Here is an 18,762-nt window from a genome sequence, read left to right as displayed (position 1 = left end):
CAGGTTCGATTCCCGGCTTGGGTCACTGTCTGTGCGGAGTCTGCATGTTCTCCCCGTGTGTGCATGGGTTTCCTCTGGGTGCTCCGGTTTCCTCCCACAGTCCAAAGATGTGCAGGTTAGGTGAATTGGCCAGGCTAAAATTGCCCTTAGTGTCCAAAATTGCCCTTAGTGTTGGGTGGGGTTACGGGGTTATGGGGATAGGGTGGAGGTGTGGGCTTGGGTAGGCTGCTCTTTCAAAGAGCCGGTGCAGACTCGAAGGGCCGAATGGCCTCCTCATGCACTGTAAATTCTATGATTCAACCTCCATCGTTCCAGTGAGAACAGACCGAGTTTATCTAACCTCTCCTCATAAATAATGCCCTCAGCATTAGCTATGAGGAGTTTGCATGTTGTCCCTCTGTCTGCGTGGATTTCCTCTGCATGCTCTGTTTTACTCGCGTCCAAAGATGTGCAGGTTAGGTGGATTGGCTATTGTCAATGCGTGGGGTTTCAAGGTAAGGACTGGGAAGTGGGCCTAGGTAGGATTTCTTTCAGAGGGTATGTACAGATGCGATGGGCTGAATGGCCTCCTTCCGCACTGTAGGGATTCTATGGGCAGGATTCTCCTCATGTCTCCATGGTTGCAGACCTGGATTTCCAAAAGGTATTTGGTAAAGTGCCACACACAAGGTTGGTAAACAAGGTGAAGGAAGGTAGAGTTGAGGCAAATATAGATAGAGGATTTGTTAATGGACGGGAAGCAAAGAGTACGGATAAATGGGATCAAGCTGTCAGGCAGTGAATAGTGGAGTGCTGCAAAGATTAGTGCTGGCGCCTTAGCTAGTTACAATCTATACTCATGATTTTCATTAAGAGACAGAGACTACTGTATCTCAGTTCACTGATAATACAAAGCTAGGTGGAAAGGTATGTTGTGAGGAGGACAGAGTGGCTGCAAAGAGATAGAGACAGGTTAAGTGAATGGGCCAATAGGCCTCTTTCTGTGCTGTTTGACACGATGGCAGAGAAATGTGAAGTTATTTGGTTGTAAGAATAGAAAAGCAGAATATTTTTTAAAAGGTGTCAAACTTGAAAATGCCGACGTTCAAAAAGACTTGGCTGTGATTATACAAGGAGTGCACCAAGTTGGCAGGTACAGCAAGCAATTGGGAAGGCAAACGACGTGTTGGCCTTTATTACAAAGGGATTGGAGTACAGGGAAAAAGTTTTGCTGCAGTAGTCAGGGTTTAGGTGAGACCTTACCTGGGATACGTGTTCATTGGCGGACAGTCGAAACCAGAGGAACTGATTTAAGGTGATTGGCAAAAGAAGCAAAGGCCAAGTGGATTGGCAGTAGCTACTTGCATATAAAACAATCCGAGCAGTGGGTGGCCTTCAAGGAGGAGATAGCGAGAGGACAGGGCAAATATTTTCCTGGAAGGACAAAGGGTTGGATCAAGACCAGAGAAGAATTATTGTCAAGGGAAATAAAGGTCAGGATTAAGGAAAATAAAGAAGCTTTTGGCAGATACTGAGGGCTCAATACGGCAGACTCTCCAGAGGAGTATAAAAAGTGGAGGAAAAGGAAATTAGGGAAGCTAAAAGAGTGCATGACAAAGCTTTGGCAATTAGAATACAGGAAAATCCAAGGGTTTTTTAAAGTACGTAAAGAGCAAGAAAATAACGAGAGAAAGGTCATGGCCAATTAGGGACCATAAAGGTAATCTTGTGTGGACCCAGAAGACACGAGTACAGTCCTCAGTGAATGCTTTGCATTGGTCTTCACAATGGGAAAGGACGACACAGGTTAGACGTCAGGGTGGAGGACTGTGAAATATTAGAGGAAATTAACATAGAGAGAGAGGAGGTACTAGCAGGTTTAGCAACCTTAAAAGTGGATAAATCCGCAGGCCCGGATGAGATGTATTCCACACTGTTGAGGGAAGCAAGGGAGGAGATATCAGGGACACTGATCTTCAAATCCTTACTGGCCACAGATGAGGTATCAGAGGACTGGAGAACTGCTAACATTGTTCGATAAGAGGACTTCCGGTTGCGGCCATGCCCGGGTAGGTCGCACGTTCGGCAGCTCCCGCCGAGATCGGACATTTGGGCCCTTTAGCGGCACTTTGGCGGCGATCCCCGGTGGGGCAGTAAACGCTGGTGAGACTCCCCCCCCCCCCCCCCCCCCCCCCCCCCCCAGCGTTGTATGGAGTGGGGCAGTAAACGCTGGTGAGACCCCCCCCCCCCCGCGTTGTGTGGAGTGGGGCAGTAAACGCTGGTGAGACTCCCCCCCAGCGTTGTGTGGAGTGGGGCAGTAAACGCTGGTGAGACTCCCCCCCCCCCCCCCCCAGCGTTGTGTGGAGTGGGGCAGTAAACGCTGGTGAGACTCCCCCCCCCAGCGTTGTGTGGAGAGGGGCAGTAAACGCTGGTGAGACTCCCCCCCCCAGCGTTGTATGGAGTGGGGCAGTAACGGAGGCTGGATCGGTGAAACAAGGGAAACGGGCGTGAAACGACAAAAGGCGGCCTCCGCGGACCCGGAGGCGTGGGCCCGGAGGGAAACGGGCGTGAAACGACAAAAGGCGGCCTCCGCGGACCCGGAGGCGTGGGCCCGGAGGCGTGGGCCCGGAGGCGTGGGCCCAGTGGTCGCGGGAGCAGCAGGAGTTCCTGAGACGCTGCTTCACAGAGCTCAAGATGGAGATGCTGGCCCCTGTGAAGGCTTCCATGGAAAGGATGGTGGAGACTCACAAGATGCAGGAGAAGGTGATCAAGGGGTGGAAAAAAAGGTCTCTGAAAATGAGGATGAGATCTTAGGCCTGGCGGTCAGGGTGGAGGCGCACGAGGCCCTGCACAAAAGATGGCAGGAGAAACTGGAAGACCTTGAAAATAGGTTGAGGAGGCAGAACCTGCGAATCCTGGGCCTCCCCGAAGGTGGGGAGGGGTCTGACGCGAGCGCATTTGTGACCATGATGCTGGGGTCGCTGGAACTGGATGGGGCGCACAGAGTCCTGGCAAGGAAGCCGAGGGCTATGGTGATAAGATTCCACCACTTCACAGACAAGGAACGTGTCCTGCAAAGAACGTGGGCAAAGAAGGAGCGAAGCAGTAAATGGGAGAACTGTGAGATTCGAATTTACTGGGACGGGGGAGCAGATCTGGCGAAGAGGCGTGCGGGATTCAACCGGGCCAAGGCGGCCCTCCACAACAAAGGGGTGAAGTTCGGGCTGCTACATCCGGCGAGGCTGTGGGTCACGTACCAAGGCCAGCACCACTACTTTGATACGCCGGACGAGGCGTGGACATTCATTAAGAATGAGAAGTTGGACTTGAACTAATGGCAGCTGCACGTTGTTGGAACGCCCGGGTGAAGAGGTGTAACCGGGTGCTGCTAATATAATATTGGAAGCAGAGTGTAAGGGGAGGCGGCTGGAGGGCGCGATGTTATGTTGGTTTGCCCCGTTCTCTCTTTGTTCTTGCCCTCGGGGTCCTGTGCCAGCTCTCGGCTTTTGCGGAGCCACGCTGCAGGAGGGGGAGATGGGCCTGGCAGTTAGGGCAGCTTGCCAGGTTTGGGGGGGGGTCGTTCGTTGTTCGGGGCAGCGCCTGGAGTTTGTTCGTTGTTTTCATTTGTTTTTCCTTTCAGTTTTTTTCTTGTTACACGGGAAGATTGATGGGGATTGAGGGGTTGTAGGGGGGAGGGACGGGATGCTTTGCTGGCTGAAGGGGGGCCAACTTTCGGGAACAGACGGAGAGTCGGGACGGAGGGCCTCCGGCGGGAGGGCTTGAGTGAGCGGGGGGGGGCGCGGGCACATGGCTGGGCGAAAAAAGGAGATGGCTAGTCGGCAGGGGCGGGGTGGTCAACCCCCCCCGACCAGGCCGATCACGTGGAATGTAAGGGGCCTAAACGGGCCGGTCAAAAGGGCCCGCGTGTTCTCGCACTTAAAGGGATTAAAGGCAGACGTAGCCATGCTACAGGAGACGCATTTAAAACTCGCTGACCAATCTAGACTGAGGAAGGGATGGGTGGGCCAGGTGTTCCACTCGGGGTTGGACGCAAAATCCAGGGGGGTCGCAATCCTGGTCAGCAAACGGGTGGCATTTGAGGCGGGAAGTATTGTGGCGGACAAAGGAGGCAGGTACATTATGGTGAGTGGTAAGCTACAGGGGGCCCGGGTGGTGCTAGTGAACGTTTATGCCCCGAATTGGGATGACGCGGAATTCATGAAGCGTATGCTGAGTAAAATACTGGACTTGGAGTCAAACAATTTGATAATGGGGGGGGACTTCAACACAGTCCTGGACCCGGCTCTGGTCCGGTCTAAGTCCAGGTCGGGGAGGAGGCCGGCAGCGGCCAAGGTCCTGAGGGGTTTCATGGACCAGATGGGGGGAGTGGATCCGTGGAGATTCGCTTGGCCAAGGGCAAAGGAGTTCTCTTTCTTCTCCCACGTACATAAAGTACTCTCAGATTGATTTTGTTCGTGTTGAGCAGGGTGCGAATCCCAGGGGTGGAGGGGGTAGAGTACTCGGCCATTGCGGTCTCGGACCATGCTCCGCACTGGGCGGACTTGAGACTGGGTGCGGAGAGAAGGCAGCGCCCTCTCTGGAGATTGGATATGGGTCTGTGGGCGGATTAGGAGGAGCATCCAAGACTATGTGACAACAAACGATACGGGAGAGTTAACAGTGACTACGGACTGGGAGGCCTTGAAGGCAGTTATCAGAGGGGAGTTAATCTCTATCAGGTCCCACACAGAGAAGAAGGATAGGGCGGTGAGGGAGAGGTTAGTGGGAGCGATACTCAGGGTAGACGGGAGGTACGCAGAGACCCCCGAGGAGGTGCTGCTAAAGGAGCGCCGGAGTTTGCGGGCGGAGTTTGACCTGCTGACCACAGGGAAAGCAGAGGCACAGCTGAGGAAGGTGAAAGTGGCAGTATATGAGTATGGGGAGAAAGCGAGTAGGATGCTGGCGCACCAACTTCGAAGGAGGGAGGCGGCCAGGGAAATTGGGGGAGTTAGGGATAAGGGGGGTAACATGGTCCTGAGCCCGGAAGAGATCCACAAAATCTTCAAGGAGTTCTACTGCAAGCTGTATGAGTCAGAGCCCCCGGAGGGGAGGGAAGAGATGAAGCAATTTATGGACCGATTGAGGTTCCCAAGGGTGGACGAAGAGCTGGTGGAGGGATTGGGGGCCCCGATTGAGTTGGAGGAGATAGTTAAGGGCTTGGAGAATATGCAGTCGCGCAAGGCCCCGGGACCGGACGGTTATCCTGTAGAATTCTACAAGAAATTCTCGGAGCTGCTGAGCCCACTCCTGCTAAGAACCTTTAACGAGGCCAAGGAGAGGGGAACCCTCCCCCCGTCGATGTCGCGGTCTTCGATCTCGCTCATCCTTAAGCGGGACAAGGATCCGTTGCAGTGTGGGTCCTACAGGCCGATATCACTCCTAAATGTAGATGCCAAACTGCTGGCTAAGATCTTGGACACCAGAATAGAGGACTGTGTCCCGGGGGTGAGTGACGAGGATCAGACAGGGTTCGTCAAGGGCAGGCAATTGAACACGAACGTGCGGAGGCTCCTAAATATTATTATGATGCCCTCAGAAGGAGAGGATGCAGAAGTGGCGGCTGCAATGGATGCGGAGAAAGCTTTTGATCAGGTGGAGTGGGAGTACCTGTGGGAAGCGTTAAGTAGATTCGGATTTGGTGAGGAATACATAGGGTGGGTCAAACTACTGTACCATGCCCCCGTAGCAAGTGTGTCCACGAACCGACTGAGGTCGGAGTATTTTCGGCTGCACCGAGGGACGAGGCAGGGGTGCCCCCTGTCCCTGCTGCTATTTGCCCTGGCAATTGAGCCGTTGGTCATGGTGTTGAGGACGTCAAGAAACTGGAGGGGGGGGGGGTTTGGGGGGGGGGGGGGGGGAGGAGCATCGTGTTTCGCTCTACGCAGACGACCTGCTCCTGTATATTTCGGACCCGCTAGAGGGGATGAGGGAGGTCATGCGGATCCTAAAGGACTTCGGGAGTTTCTCAGGGTACAAGTTGAACATGGGAAAAAGTGAGCTATTTGTGATCCATTCGAGGGGCCAGGAGGTTAGACTGGGGGAGCTCCCGCTCAAGAGGGTGGAGAGGACCTTTCGGTACCTGGGTATACAGGGATGCCCTACACAAGCTCAATCTATCTCGGCTGGTAGAGCAGATGGAGGGAGTCTTCAAAAGGTGGGACATGCTCCCGCTTTCCCTGGCGGGTAGGGTGCTGTCTGTGAAAATGACAGTCCTTCCCAGGTTTCTGTTTGTCTTCCAGTGCCTTCCCATCTTAATCCCCAAATCCTTCTTCAAGCGAGTGAACAGGATTATCATGGGTTTGTATGGGCAAACAAGGCCCCGCGAGTTAAAAGGCTGTTCTTAGAGCGCAGCCGCAGTGGGGGGTGGGGGCTGGCGCTGCCGAACTTTTGCAGTTATTACTGGGCAGCTAATATAGCGATGATTAGGAAATGGGTAATGGACGAGGGGGCGGCATGGAAGCGGCTAGAGGCGGCATTATGCGAGGACACCAGCTTAGGGGCACTGATAACGGCACCGCTGCCATTCTCGCCAGCACGGTCCACCACAAGCCCGGTGGTGACGGCGGTACTGAGGATCTGGGGTCAGTGGAGAAGGCACAGGAGGGAGGAAGGGGCCTCAGTCTGGACCCCGATACGGCATTCCCCCCCCCCCCCCCCCCCACCCCCCCAAACAGGATACAGGACAGGGTGGTCTCTGGCATCTGGGTAGGGGAGGGGAAGGTGTCGGACATATACCAAGAACTGCAGGAAGCAGAGGAAGTCTCGGCGGAGGAGCTGAAGGGCAAGTGGGAGGAGGAGCTGGATGAGGGCCTTTGGGCTGATGCCCTAGGCAGGTTTAATTCCTCCTCATCTTGTGCCAGGCTTAGCCTAATTCAGTTTAAGGTGGTACACCGAGCACACATGACGACAGCGAGAATGAGCAAGTTCTTTGGGGTGGAGGACAGGGGTGCGAGATGCTCAGGGAGCCCAGCAAACCATGTCCATATGTTCTGGGCATGCCCGGCGCTTAAAGAATTCTGGCAGGGCCTTGCAAAGGCTATGTCCAAAGTCTTGGACGCTCGGGTAAAGCCGAGTCCAGAGATAGCGATATTTGAGGTGTCGGAAGATCCGGGATTGCAGGAAGCGAAGGAGGCCGACGTCCTGGCCTTTGCCTCCCTGGTAGCCCGGAGACGGATCTTGTTAATGTGGAGGGACTCGAGGCCCCCCGAGTGTGGAGACCTGGGTGAGTGATATGGCGGGGTTTCTCAGTCTTGAGAGGATAAAGTTTGCCTGAAGAGGGTCCTTGCTGGGGTTCTCCAGGCGTGGCAGCCGTTCCTTGACCTTCTGGCAGAACGTTGAAAGGTCAGCAGCAGCAGCAATCCGGGGCGGGGGGGGGGGGGAGAGGGGGGGGGGGGGGGACTGTGTATGGAATGTATACTCTTCTTTAGTAAATGGACTATAACCACCTTGTTTGTTAAATTTTCTCCTTTTTGTGTAAGAAAAACTTGAATAAAAACAATTTTTTAAAAAGTACATTGAAATACATTGTTCCATAAGGTGTAGGAGCAGAAGTGGGCCACTTGACCCAGCAAGCCTGCTCTCCCATTCAATTAGATTATGGCTGATCTGATATAATCCTCAACTCTGCTTGCCCGCCTTATCCCCATAACCCTCAATTCCCTTACTGATAAAATTTGGTCTATCTCACCCTTGAACATACTTGAAATGAAATGAAAATTGCTTATTGTCACAAGTAGGCTTCAAATTAAGTTACTGTGAAAAGCCCCTAGTCGCCACATTCCGGCGCCTGTTCGGGGAGGCTGGTACGGGAATTGAACCGTGCTACTGGCCTGCCTTGGTCTGCTTTCAAAGCCAGCGATTTGACCCTGTGCTAAACAGCCGTAGCCTCTACAACTCTCTGCGGTAAAGAATTCCACAGATTCACTAGACTCCCTAACTGAGATTCTGCTCCCTGGTCCCAGTCTCTCCTCCCAAGAGGAAACATCCTCTCAGCATCGACCCTGTCAAGCTCCTGAAAATCCAAATGTCTCAATAAGGTTGTCTCTCATGCTTCTAAACTCCAATGGGTTCAGGCCCAATCTACTCAACCTCTCCTCATAGGAAAATCCCTCCATTCCTGGGATCAACCTAGTGAACCTTCTCTGGACTGCCTCCAATGTTCGTATATATTTTCTTGGATAAGGGGAGCAAAGCTGTTCACAGTATTCCAAATGTGGTCTGACTAGTGCCTGGGATAGTTTTAGCAAGACTTCCCTATTTTTATACTCCATTCCCAACATTCCATTTGCCTTCCTTATTACCTGCTGAACTTTCATGCTGGCTTTTTGTGATTTCTGCACAAGGACCCACAAATCCCTCTGTCTTGCACTTTTCTGAAGTCTTTCTCCATTTAAATAGTATTAATTTCCTTTATTATTCTACCAACTTAACTTCACATTTTCCTACATTATGTTCCACCATCCAAGTTTTTGCCCATTCACATAATCTGTCTATATCCCTCTGTAGACTCTTTGTGTCGTCCTCACCATTTACCTTCCCAGCTATTTTTATGTCCCATTATTTAAAAAAGGAGGGAGAGACAGACCAGGAAATTAGAGGCCAGTCTGTCTAACCTCGGTGGTGGGAAAGTTAGAACATAGAACATGGAACAGTACAGCACAGAACAGGCCCTTCGGCCCTCGATGTTGTGCCGAGCATTGTCCGAAACCAAGATCAAGCTATCCAGCTCCCTGTCATTCTGGTGTGCTCCATGTGCCTGTCCAATACCCGCTAAGTTCCTAAAGTGTCTGAGTAAAGAACCTATCTCGGACATCCCTCCTATATCTCCCACCCTGAATCTTATAGTTATGCCCCCTTGTAACAGCTACATCCACCCGAGGAAATTGTCTCTGAACGTCCACTCTATCTATCCCCCTCATTATCTTATAAACCTCTATTAAGTCGCCTCTCATCCTCCTCCGCTCCAAAGAGAAAAGCCTTAGCTCCCTCAACCTTTCCTTATAAGACCTACCCTGCAATCCAGGCAGCATCCTGGTAAATCTCCTTTGCACCCTTTCCAATGCTTCCACATCCTTCCTATAATGAGGTGACCAGAACTGCACACAATACTCCAAATACTATAAATAATTACTAGAAATAGTGACGAGAAATAATTCTGAGGGACAGAATATATCTGCACTTGGATGGACATGGATTAATTGGGGAGAGTCAGCATGGATTTGTTATGGGAGGGTCATTGAGATTTAAAGCTTAGCTTTGGCCCATGGCATCTGCACAGGTAATCTCTCAGTTGTCTCAGAAAAGCTGTCTCCATTAACCTATCCCCAACTTAGAGTTACGCACACAGCCTTCTTTACGGAATAACACAATAGTCCCCAAATAGTTTTTTAAAAATCCAGCCTCACAACAGCCCTGCAAGTTTTCTCTGTTCAGCTGCTTATCAAATTCCCCTTTAAAAGCCGTTCTCTCAGACGGTGCATTCCTGATCCTAACCACTTTGATTAAAAAAAGTTTTATGTGATTGATGGACATTTACAGCACAGAAAGAGGCCATTTGGCCCACCGTATTAAAGTCGATCAACAAAGATCAGACTACACAGAAACATCGCTTAACCATCACCTTCTGCTTCCTGTCTCTCAGCCAATTTTGGATCCAGTTCGACACTTTGCCTTGTTCAGTCTGCCATGAGCGATCTTATCAAAAGCCTTGCTAAAGTAAATTTAGACAGGATCAAATGCATTCCACTCATCAAAAAATTAGATTAAATTTGTTAAGCACGAGGATTAAGATGTATACAATTATGAGGGATATAGATACAGTAGACAGGAACAAACCTCTCCCCTTGGAGGAATGAATGACGGGGGGCAGAGAGTTTTTGAAATAAATTTAAAGTACCAAATTCTTTTTCCCAATTAAGGGGCAATTTAGTGTGGCCAATCTACCTACCCTCAACATCATTGGGTTGTGGGGGTGAGACCCACGCAGACACGGGGAGAATGTGCAAACTCCACACAGACAGTGACCCAGAGCCGGGATCGAACCCGGGTCCTCGGCGGCGTGAGGCAGCGGTGCTAACCATTGCGTCACTGTGCCACTGGTGGGGGTGAACGGAGAGTCAAGGAGCAGGAGGTTTAGAGGGGTTGTGAGGGGAAACCTTTTCATCCAGAGGGTTGTGGGAGTCTGGATCTCGCTGCCTGAAAGGGTGGTGGAGGCGGGAACCCTCACAACACTTCAGAAATATTTTGATGTCCACATGCGATACCAAGGCAGACAAGGCTATGGGCCAAGTGCTGGAAAGTAGCATTAGAATACTTACACTCGCTACAGTGCAGAAGGAGGCAATTTGACCCATCGAGTCCGTACTGTCCCTTTGAAAGAGCACCCTACCCAGACTCACTCCCGCGCACTATCCCCGTAACCCAACCTCACCTGCACAGTTCTGGGCACTAAAGGGCAATTTATCATGGCTAATCCACCTAGCCCCCATCATTGGCCTATGGGAGGAAACCGGAGCACCCGGAGGAAACCCGTACCAGCCTCCCCGAACAGGCGCCGGAATGTGGCGACTAGGGGCTTTTCACAGTAACTTCATTTGAAGCCTACTTGTGACAATAAGCGATTTTCATTTCATTTCATTTCATTCATTTCATTTTCAAACCCACACGGACACGGGGGGAACGTGTAAACTCCACACAGATAGTCAACAAAGGCCGGAATCAAACCCGGGTGCCTGGCGCTGTGAGGCAGCAGTGCTAAGCGCTGCCACCGTGCTGCCCTGGCGCTGTGCGACAGCAGTGCTAAGCACTGTGCCACCCTGTCTACCTGGCTCGCCATGTCTCGTGAGATCTAACAGAAATTCGTGACCGAGACTTATCCTCCTAATCTAATTACTTGCTGTACCTGAACACCAACTTTGTGATGCATCTATGAGGACACTTGGATCCCCATGAAAAGCCAAGTTCTGCATTCTTTCTCAATTTAAATAGTACAATGTTTTTCTAATCTACCTACCAAAGTAAACAAGTTCACATTTACCCACTTTATACTCTATCTGCCAAACCATTACCCACTCACTTAACTTGGCCATGTCTGTTTGAAGACTCTGTACCCACTCTTGACAACTTAGTTTCCTAACTATCTGAGTTACAAAGAACAAAGAACAAAGAAATGTACAGCACAGGAACAGGCCCTTCGGCCCTCCAAGCCCGTGCCGACCATACTGCCCGACTAAACTACAATCTTCTACACTTCCTGGGTCCGTATCCTTCTATTCCCATCCTATTCATATATTTGTCAAGATGCCCCTTAAATGTCCCTATCGTCCCTGCCTCCACTACCTCCTCCGGTAGTGAGTTCCAGGCACCCACTACCCTCTGCGTAAAAAACTTGCCTCGTACATCTACTCTAAACTTTGCCCCTCTCACCTTAAACCTATGCCCCCTAGTAATTGACCCCTCTACCCTGGGGAAAAGCCTCTGACTATCCACTCTGTCTATGCCCCTCATAATTTTGTATACCTCTATCAGGTCGCCCCTCAACCTCCTTCGTTCCAGTGAGAGTTCATCATCAAATTTAGCTACCATTCATTCGCTCCCTTTTATCTAAGTCATTTGCGCAGCCCCTGGAAGCTCGGGGCTGGAGCCGCAGCTAGGGACACTGTTGAGCATCCACGAGGTGAAATGTATCGAGGATAGCCTGTATAGAGAGGTCACGCCGCAGGTTCAGACCCCCCACAGGCACAAAGTAAATGGGTGACCACCAGGCAGAGCAAGAGGCAGGCAGTTCACAATCTCCTGTGGCTATTCCCTGCAAAACAGTATACATTTTGGGTACTGTTGGGTGGGGGGGGGATTCTCAGGGGAAAACAGCAGCAGCCAAGTTTGTGGCACCACAGTTGGCTCTTCTGGACATCAGGGGAGGAAAAGACGTCAATAGTGAGGAGAACGGTCAGGTGTTTCTGTGGCCACGAGCACGGCTCTAGAATGGGATGTTGCCTCCCGGAGTCGAGGATGTTATGGAGCGCCTACAGAGAATTCCGAAAGGGGAGGGTGATCAGCTAGAAGCCATAGTACATGTTGGTACAAATGACATAGGTAGAAAGAAAATACGTAAAAAAACAGGACCTCTAATGTGATATTGGGATTACTTCCTGAGCCTCGGGTGAGTATAGAAATAGGAGGATAGGTCAGATAAACGTGTGGCTAGAGGGATGATACAGGAGGGAGGGCTTTAGATATTTGGATCATTGGGATCGCTTCTGGGGCAGATGGAACGTGTATATGCAGAATGGTTGCAGCTGAATTGGAGGGGGACAAATATCCTTGCAGGGAGGTTAGTTCATGCTACTGGGCAGGGTTTCAACTAATTTGGAAAGGGGGATTGGGGTCCAAAGTAACAGCACATTGGGTGAGAAGATGGAGTCAAATATAGAGGATATACCGGACAAGTCCAGAGGACAGAGCAGACAGAGGCATGATGAGGCACATGGGACGATTGGTTATTAGCTCAGTTGGCTGGACAGCTGGTTTATGATGCAGAGCGAGGCCAAGAGCGTGTGTTCAATTCCCGTACCGGCTGAGGTTATTCATGAAGGTTCCGTCTTCTCAATCTTGCCCCTCGCCTGAAGTGTGGGGAACCTCAGGTTAAATCGCCACCAATCAGCTCTACCCCTCAAAGGGGAAAACAGCCTATGGTCATCTGGGGATATGGCGACTTTAACTTTACCTTTATTTCAATGCAAGGAGCCTGACGGGTCAGACAGATGAATTCAGAGCATTGATCAGCACATGGAATTATGTCATGTCAATCACAGAAACTTGATTGAAAGAAAGGGCAGGTCTGGCAGCTGATCATCCCAGGGTTTAGAAGTTTTAGATGTAATAAAGGGGAAGATAAAAGAGGAGGAATTGCATTATTGAAAAATATTAAGGTAGATAAGTCCCCAGGGCCTGATGGGATCTACCCCAGAATACTGAGGGAGGCTTGAGAGGAAATTGCTGAGGCCTTGACAGAAATCTTTGGATCCTCAGTCTTCAGGTGATGTCCCGGAGGACTGGAGAATAGCCAATGTTGTTCCTTTGTTTAAGAAGGGTAGCAAGGATAATCCAGGGAACTACAGGCCGGTGAGCCTTGCGTCAGTGGTAGGGAAATTACTGGAGAGAATTCTTCGAGACAGGATCTACTCCCATTTGGAAGCAAGTGGACGTATTAGTGAGAGGCAGCACGGTTTTGTGAAGAGGAGGTCGTGTCTCACTAACTTGATTGAGTTTTTCGAAGAGGTCACAAAGATGATTGATGCAGATAGGGCAGTGGATGGTGTCTATATGGACTTCAGTAAGGCCTTTGACAAGGTCCCTCATGGCAGTCACACGGGATCAGAGGTGTGCTGGCAAGATGGATACAGAACTGGCTAGGTCATAGAAGGCAGCGAGTAGCAATGGAAGGGTGCTCTTCTGATTGGAGGGCTGTGACCAGTGGTGTTCCGCAGGGATCAGTGCTGGGACCTTTGCTGTTCGTAGTATATATAAATGATTTGGAGGAAAATGTAACTGGTCTGATTAGTAAGTTTGCAGATGACACAAAGGTTGGTGGACTTGCGGATAGCGATGAGGACTGTCAGAGGATACAGCAGGATTTAGATCGGTTGGAGACTTGGTGTACAGGTTCACAGGTCACTGGAAGGGGCAACACAGGTGGAGAAGGTAGTCAAGAAGGCATACAGCATGCTTGCCTTCATTGGCCAGGGCATTGAGTACAAAAATTGGCAAGTCATGTTGCAGCTGTATAGAACCTTAGTTAGGCCACACTTGGAGTATAGTGTTCAATTCTGGTCGCCACACTACCAGAAGGATGTGGAGGCTTCAGAGAGGGTGCAGAAGAGATTTACCAGGATTTTGCCTGGTATGGAGGGCATTAGCAGAGGTTGAATAAACTTGGTTTGTTCTCACTGGAACAAAGGAGGTTGAGGGGCGACCTGATAGAGGTCTACAAAATTAGGAGGGGCATAGACAGAGTGGATAGTCAGAGACTTATTCCCAGGGTAGAGGGGTCAATTATTAGGGGGCATAGGTTTAAGGTGCGAGGGGAAAAGTTTAGAGGAGATGTATGAGGTAAGTTTTTTTACACAGAGGATAGCGGATGCCTGGAACTCGCTGCCGGAGGAGGTGGTGGAAGCAGGGACGATAGTGACGTTTAAGGAGCATCTTGACAAATACATGAATAGGATGGGAATAGAAGGATACAGACCCCGGAAGTGTAGAATATTTTAGTTTAGATGGGCAGCATGGTCGGCACAGGGTGGAGGGCCGAAGGGCCTGTTCCTGTGCTGTACTTTCTTTGTTCTTTGATTAAGGAGAACAGCACGGCGGTATTCAGGGATAATATCTTGGGAATATTAGGAAGAGATAGAAGGGCAGATATGTATGCAAATATCTGAGAATTGTAAAAAAGTTTGGGTAATAATAGTCAGGGATTTCAACTTCCCCAATATTAATTGGGATAGTCAGAGTATGAAGTAGATGAGGCGGAATTCTTAAAATGCACCCAGGAGAGTTTTTTATGCCAGTTGTAGAAAGTCCTACCAAGGGAGGGGGTGCTGCTGGACCTAGCTTTAGGGACTGAAGCCGGGCAAGTGGTTATAAGTTTCAGTGGGGGAGCATTTTGAACAGTGACCATAACTCAGTGGAATTTAAGGTAGGTATGGAAAGGGACAAAAATAGACTAGAAATTAAGGTTCTGAATTGGGAGATGGCCAATTTTAATAAAATAAGACCGGATCGGTCCAAAGTTAACTTTGGGATCAGTGGGATTCATTCAAAACAGAAATAGAGAGAGTTTAGGGCCAACAAGTTTTCTTAATAGTGAAGGGTGGGAGCAATAAGCTCAGAGAACCCTGGATGGCAAGGGATATCAAGGGTTGGATAAGGAAAGAAAGGGAGGCTTATGGCAGATACCGAGGGCTGAAAACAACAGAAGCTCTAGAGGAATATAGAAAGTACAGGGGTTACTTGACAAATAAATTAGGAGAGCAAAGCGAGGGCATGAAAAAACACTGGTGGGTAAAATAGAGGAAAATCCCATAGTGTTTGAGAATTATATTTAAGGCAGGAGGTTGACCAGAGTGAGAGTAAGAACCAACATCACAAATTGTGTGTGGAATGGGAAGATATAGGTGAGGTTTTAAATTAGTACTTTGCATCTGTATTCAGTACGGAGAAGGATGATGTAAGAATAGAAATCAGGGAGGCTCATTGCGATTTACTTGAACGACTTAACATTGAGAGGGAGGAGGTATTAACAGTTTTGAAGAGCCTAAAAATGGATAAATCCCTGGGGCACGGTGAGAATTATCCCAGGTTGCTGTGAGAGGCAAGGGAGGAGATTGCAATGGCTCTGACAAAAACATTTCAAATCTTCTCTGGCCGTAGGAGAATTGCCAGAGGACTGGAGAACAGCTGATGTGGGGCCATTATTCAAGAAGGGAAGTAGGGACAAACCAGGAAGTTGCAGGCAGTGAGTCTCACTTCAGTGGGAGGGAATCTACTGAAGAAAATTCTGAGGGACAGAATTAATCTCCACTTGGAGAGGTGATGATTAATTAAGGATAATCGGCATGGTTTTGTCATGTCTTACAAATTATTTTTTGAAGAGGTGACTAGGTGTGCAGATGGGGGTGCTGCGGTTGATGTAGTCTACAGGGACTTTAGTAAGGCTTTTGACAAAGTCCCACATGAGGGCAATTTTGAAAACTGGAATCAAAACTGGTTAGTGGCAGGAAGCAGAGAGGGTGGTGATGGATGAAGGTTGTTTTTGTGACTGGAAGCCTGTGCCCAGTGGTGTTCCGCAGGGATTGGTGCTGGGTCCCTTGTTGTTTGTAGTATATGTTCATGATCTAGATGTGAATGTAGGAGGTATGATCAGTAAGTTCGCAAATTATACAAAAATTGGTGGAGTGGTAACTAGTGAGGAGCAGGACTTTGGATTACAGGGTGATATAGACGGGCTGCTGAGGTGGACAGAAGAGTGGCAAATGGAATTTAACCATGAAAAGTTGCGGTGATGCATTTTGGGAGGACTAACAAAGCCAGGGAATATACAATGAATGGTCGGACGCGAGGAAAACAGGGGACCAGAGGGACCTTGGTGAGCATGTCCACAGGTCTCTGAAGACAGCAGGACAGGTAGATAAGGTGGTTAACGAGGCTTATGGAATTCTTGCTCTATTAACTGAGGCATTGAATAGGGAGGTTATGCTGGAGCTGTATAAACCGCTGGTTAGGCCCCAGCTGGAGCACTGTGTGCAGTTCTGGTCACCATAGGAAGGAAGTGATTGCACTGAAGAGGGTGCAGAGGAGATTCACCAGGATGGTGCCCTGGGCTGGAGTTACAGTTATCAATAGAGACTGGATATGTTGGGGTTGTTTTCCTTGGAGCAGAGAAGGCTGAGGGGGTCCCTGACTGAGGTGGACAAAATTATGATGGAAATAGAAAGGATGGAAAGGAAGAAACGGTTTCCCTGAATGGAGGGTCAGTAACCAGGGGGGGGCTTAGATTTAAGGTAAGGGGCAGGAGGTTTTGAGGGGATTTGAGGGGAAACTTTTTCACCCAGAGGGTTGTGGGAGTCTGGAACCTGCTGCCTGAAAGGGTGGTGGAGGCGGGAACCCTCACAACACTTAACAAATATTAAATGAGTTCTTGAAATGCCGCAGCGTACAAGGCCAAGTGCTGGAAAATGGGATTAGAATAGAATAGTGTTATGACACCCCGGGCACGTGCATGGTCAATTCCAGCCCCACATGTCCCGGAGCTACAACACATTGAATTAACCAATAATTTTGCTAGAAATACCCAGAATCTTTGGCTCTTGGCTGTCCATTAATTACAATCACCAGGTTTACAAGTTGAAACACGACTACTGTTTATTTATAACAAGATTAATGGTGAAATATGCAGCAGATACCGTTGGTTTAATATTAATAAGTTCCTAATTCCTCCTCTAATTTGCCTCCCCATCCTCTACAAGCAGACCCAGGACAGACACAGAGGGGAAGGGAAAAACGTAAACGAAAGAGAAAAGAGTCTTTGCTTCAGATGATGGGTCCTTGCAGCTTTTCTCCACCGTAAGCTTGTAAATCACAGTCTTTGTTTTGCAGCCTTTACTCTCAAGTCTCCTGGTGATACAGGGTCCCTGCTTCATCAGACTTTGTTCTGAGTTTGCGTCCTGTCTTCAGGGATCCAACACCCACAGACTTATTGGAGAGAGACTTAGCTGGATCTTTTTTGGAGCGACTTCGGAACAGCTTTCTGGAGAGGATTCAGCTGGGTCTTTTACCTCCTTGCTGCCGAAATCAAAAGTGCAAACAAAAATGAATCCTTGTGGCTCTGAAAAACATTCCAGTGGGATTATAGGCAATCACTACCTGTTACTGGGCAGTGTACATCCTTGTTAGAAAATTCATTGGCCATTGATCAAAAATGTAACAGCAAAAGAAAATGGAAATAAGGAATAAATAAGAACAAACAGGAAGCTACGTGCTTGATGGCCGGTGGGCAAAGAGCCTCTTTCCAGGATGTAAAACTCGATGACTCTATCATATAGATTGTAAATAATTGAGGACCCAGCACTAAACCATGTGACACTCAGTTAGTTATAGCTTGCCAATCCGAAAAAGACCCATTTATTCCCACTCGCTACAACCAATCCTTTAACTGTACTAACCATTACATTATGTGCTCTTGTGTAGCAACAATTGATGTGGTATCTTATCAAATGCCTTTGGGGAAATCCAAGTGCATCATGTCCACAGGTTCCCCTTTATTCATCTTTGAATGTTGCTTCATCAAGAATCGCTAATGCCTTCTTTAGACATGATTCCCCTTTCACAAAGTCATGCTGGCTCTACGACAGATGTTAGGCCAACTGACCTGTAGCTTTTGAAGGAGTTGCATTCGCTATTTTTCAATCCACTGGAACTTTTCCAGAATATACGGAATTTTCAAAGATTATAACCAATGCGCCTGCGTTCTGTATTGCCACTCGCATGGAACAGCAATGGCAGGAGTTTTAGAACATAGAACAATACAGCGCAGTACAGGCCCTTCGGCCCACGATGTTGCACCGAAACAAAAGCCATCTAACCTACACTATGCCATTATCATCCATATGTTTATCCAATAAACTTTTAAATGCCCTCAATGTTGGCGAGTTCACTACTGTAGCAGGTAGGGCATTCCATGGCCTCACTACTCTTTGCGTAAAGAACCTACCTCTGACCTCTGTCCTATATCTATTACCCCTCAGTTTAAAGCTATGTCCCCTCGTGCCAGCCATTTCCATCCGCGGGAGAAGGCTCTCACTGTCCACCCTATCTAACCCCCTGATCATTTTGTATGCCTCTATTAAGTCTCCTCTTAACCTTCTTCTCTCCAACGAAAACAACCTAAAGTCCATCAGCCTTTCCTCATAAGATTTTCCCTCCATACCAGGCAACATCCTGGTAAATCTCCTCTGCACCCGCTCCAAAGCCTCCACGTCCTTCCTATAATGCGGTGACCAGAACTGTACGCAATACTCCAAATGCGGCCGTACCAGAGTTCTGTACAGCTGCAACATGACCTCCCGACTCCGGAACTCAATCCCTCTACCAATAAAGGCCAACACTCCATAGGCCTTCTTCACAACCCTATCAACCTGGGTGGCAACTTTCAGGGATCTATGTACATGG

General features: G+C 49.2%; 1 protein-coding gene across 4 annotated transcripts in view; it reads left to right on the top strand.

Annotated features, from left to right (window-relative positions):
• Positions 1-18,762, top strand: part of tmem39b (transmembrane protein 39B) — a 135,267-nt gene that overhangs the window by 31,377 nt on the left and 85,128 nt on the right. Inside the window, exon 3 of one of the 4 annotated variants that reach the window (XM_072487831.1) lies at positions 17,064-17,157. The exons of 2 other annotated variants lie outside the window; for them this stretch is intronic. In XM_072487831.1, coding sequence (XP_072343932.1) covers positions 17,129-17,157 — 29 coding nt within the window. In that variant the 5' untranslated portion in view covers positions 17,064-17,128. Of the gene's footprint in view, positions 1-17,063; positions 17,158-18,762 lie in introns of those variants that run through there. One more of the 4 variants, XM_072487830.1, reaches the window with a different exon arrangement.

The sequence above is a fragment of the Scyliorhinus torazame genome, chromosome 22 (assembly GCF_047496885.1).
Source record: "Scyliorhinus torazame isolate Kashiwa2021f chromosome 22, sScyTor2.1, whole genome shotgun sequence".
NCBI classification, from domain to species: domain Eukaryota; kingdom Metazoa; phylum Chordata; class Chondrichthyes; order Carcharhiniformes; family Scyliorhinidae; genus Scyliorhinus; species Scyliorhinus torazame.
This window is presented reverse-complemented; position numbering and strand designations above follow the sequence as displayed.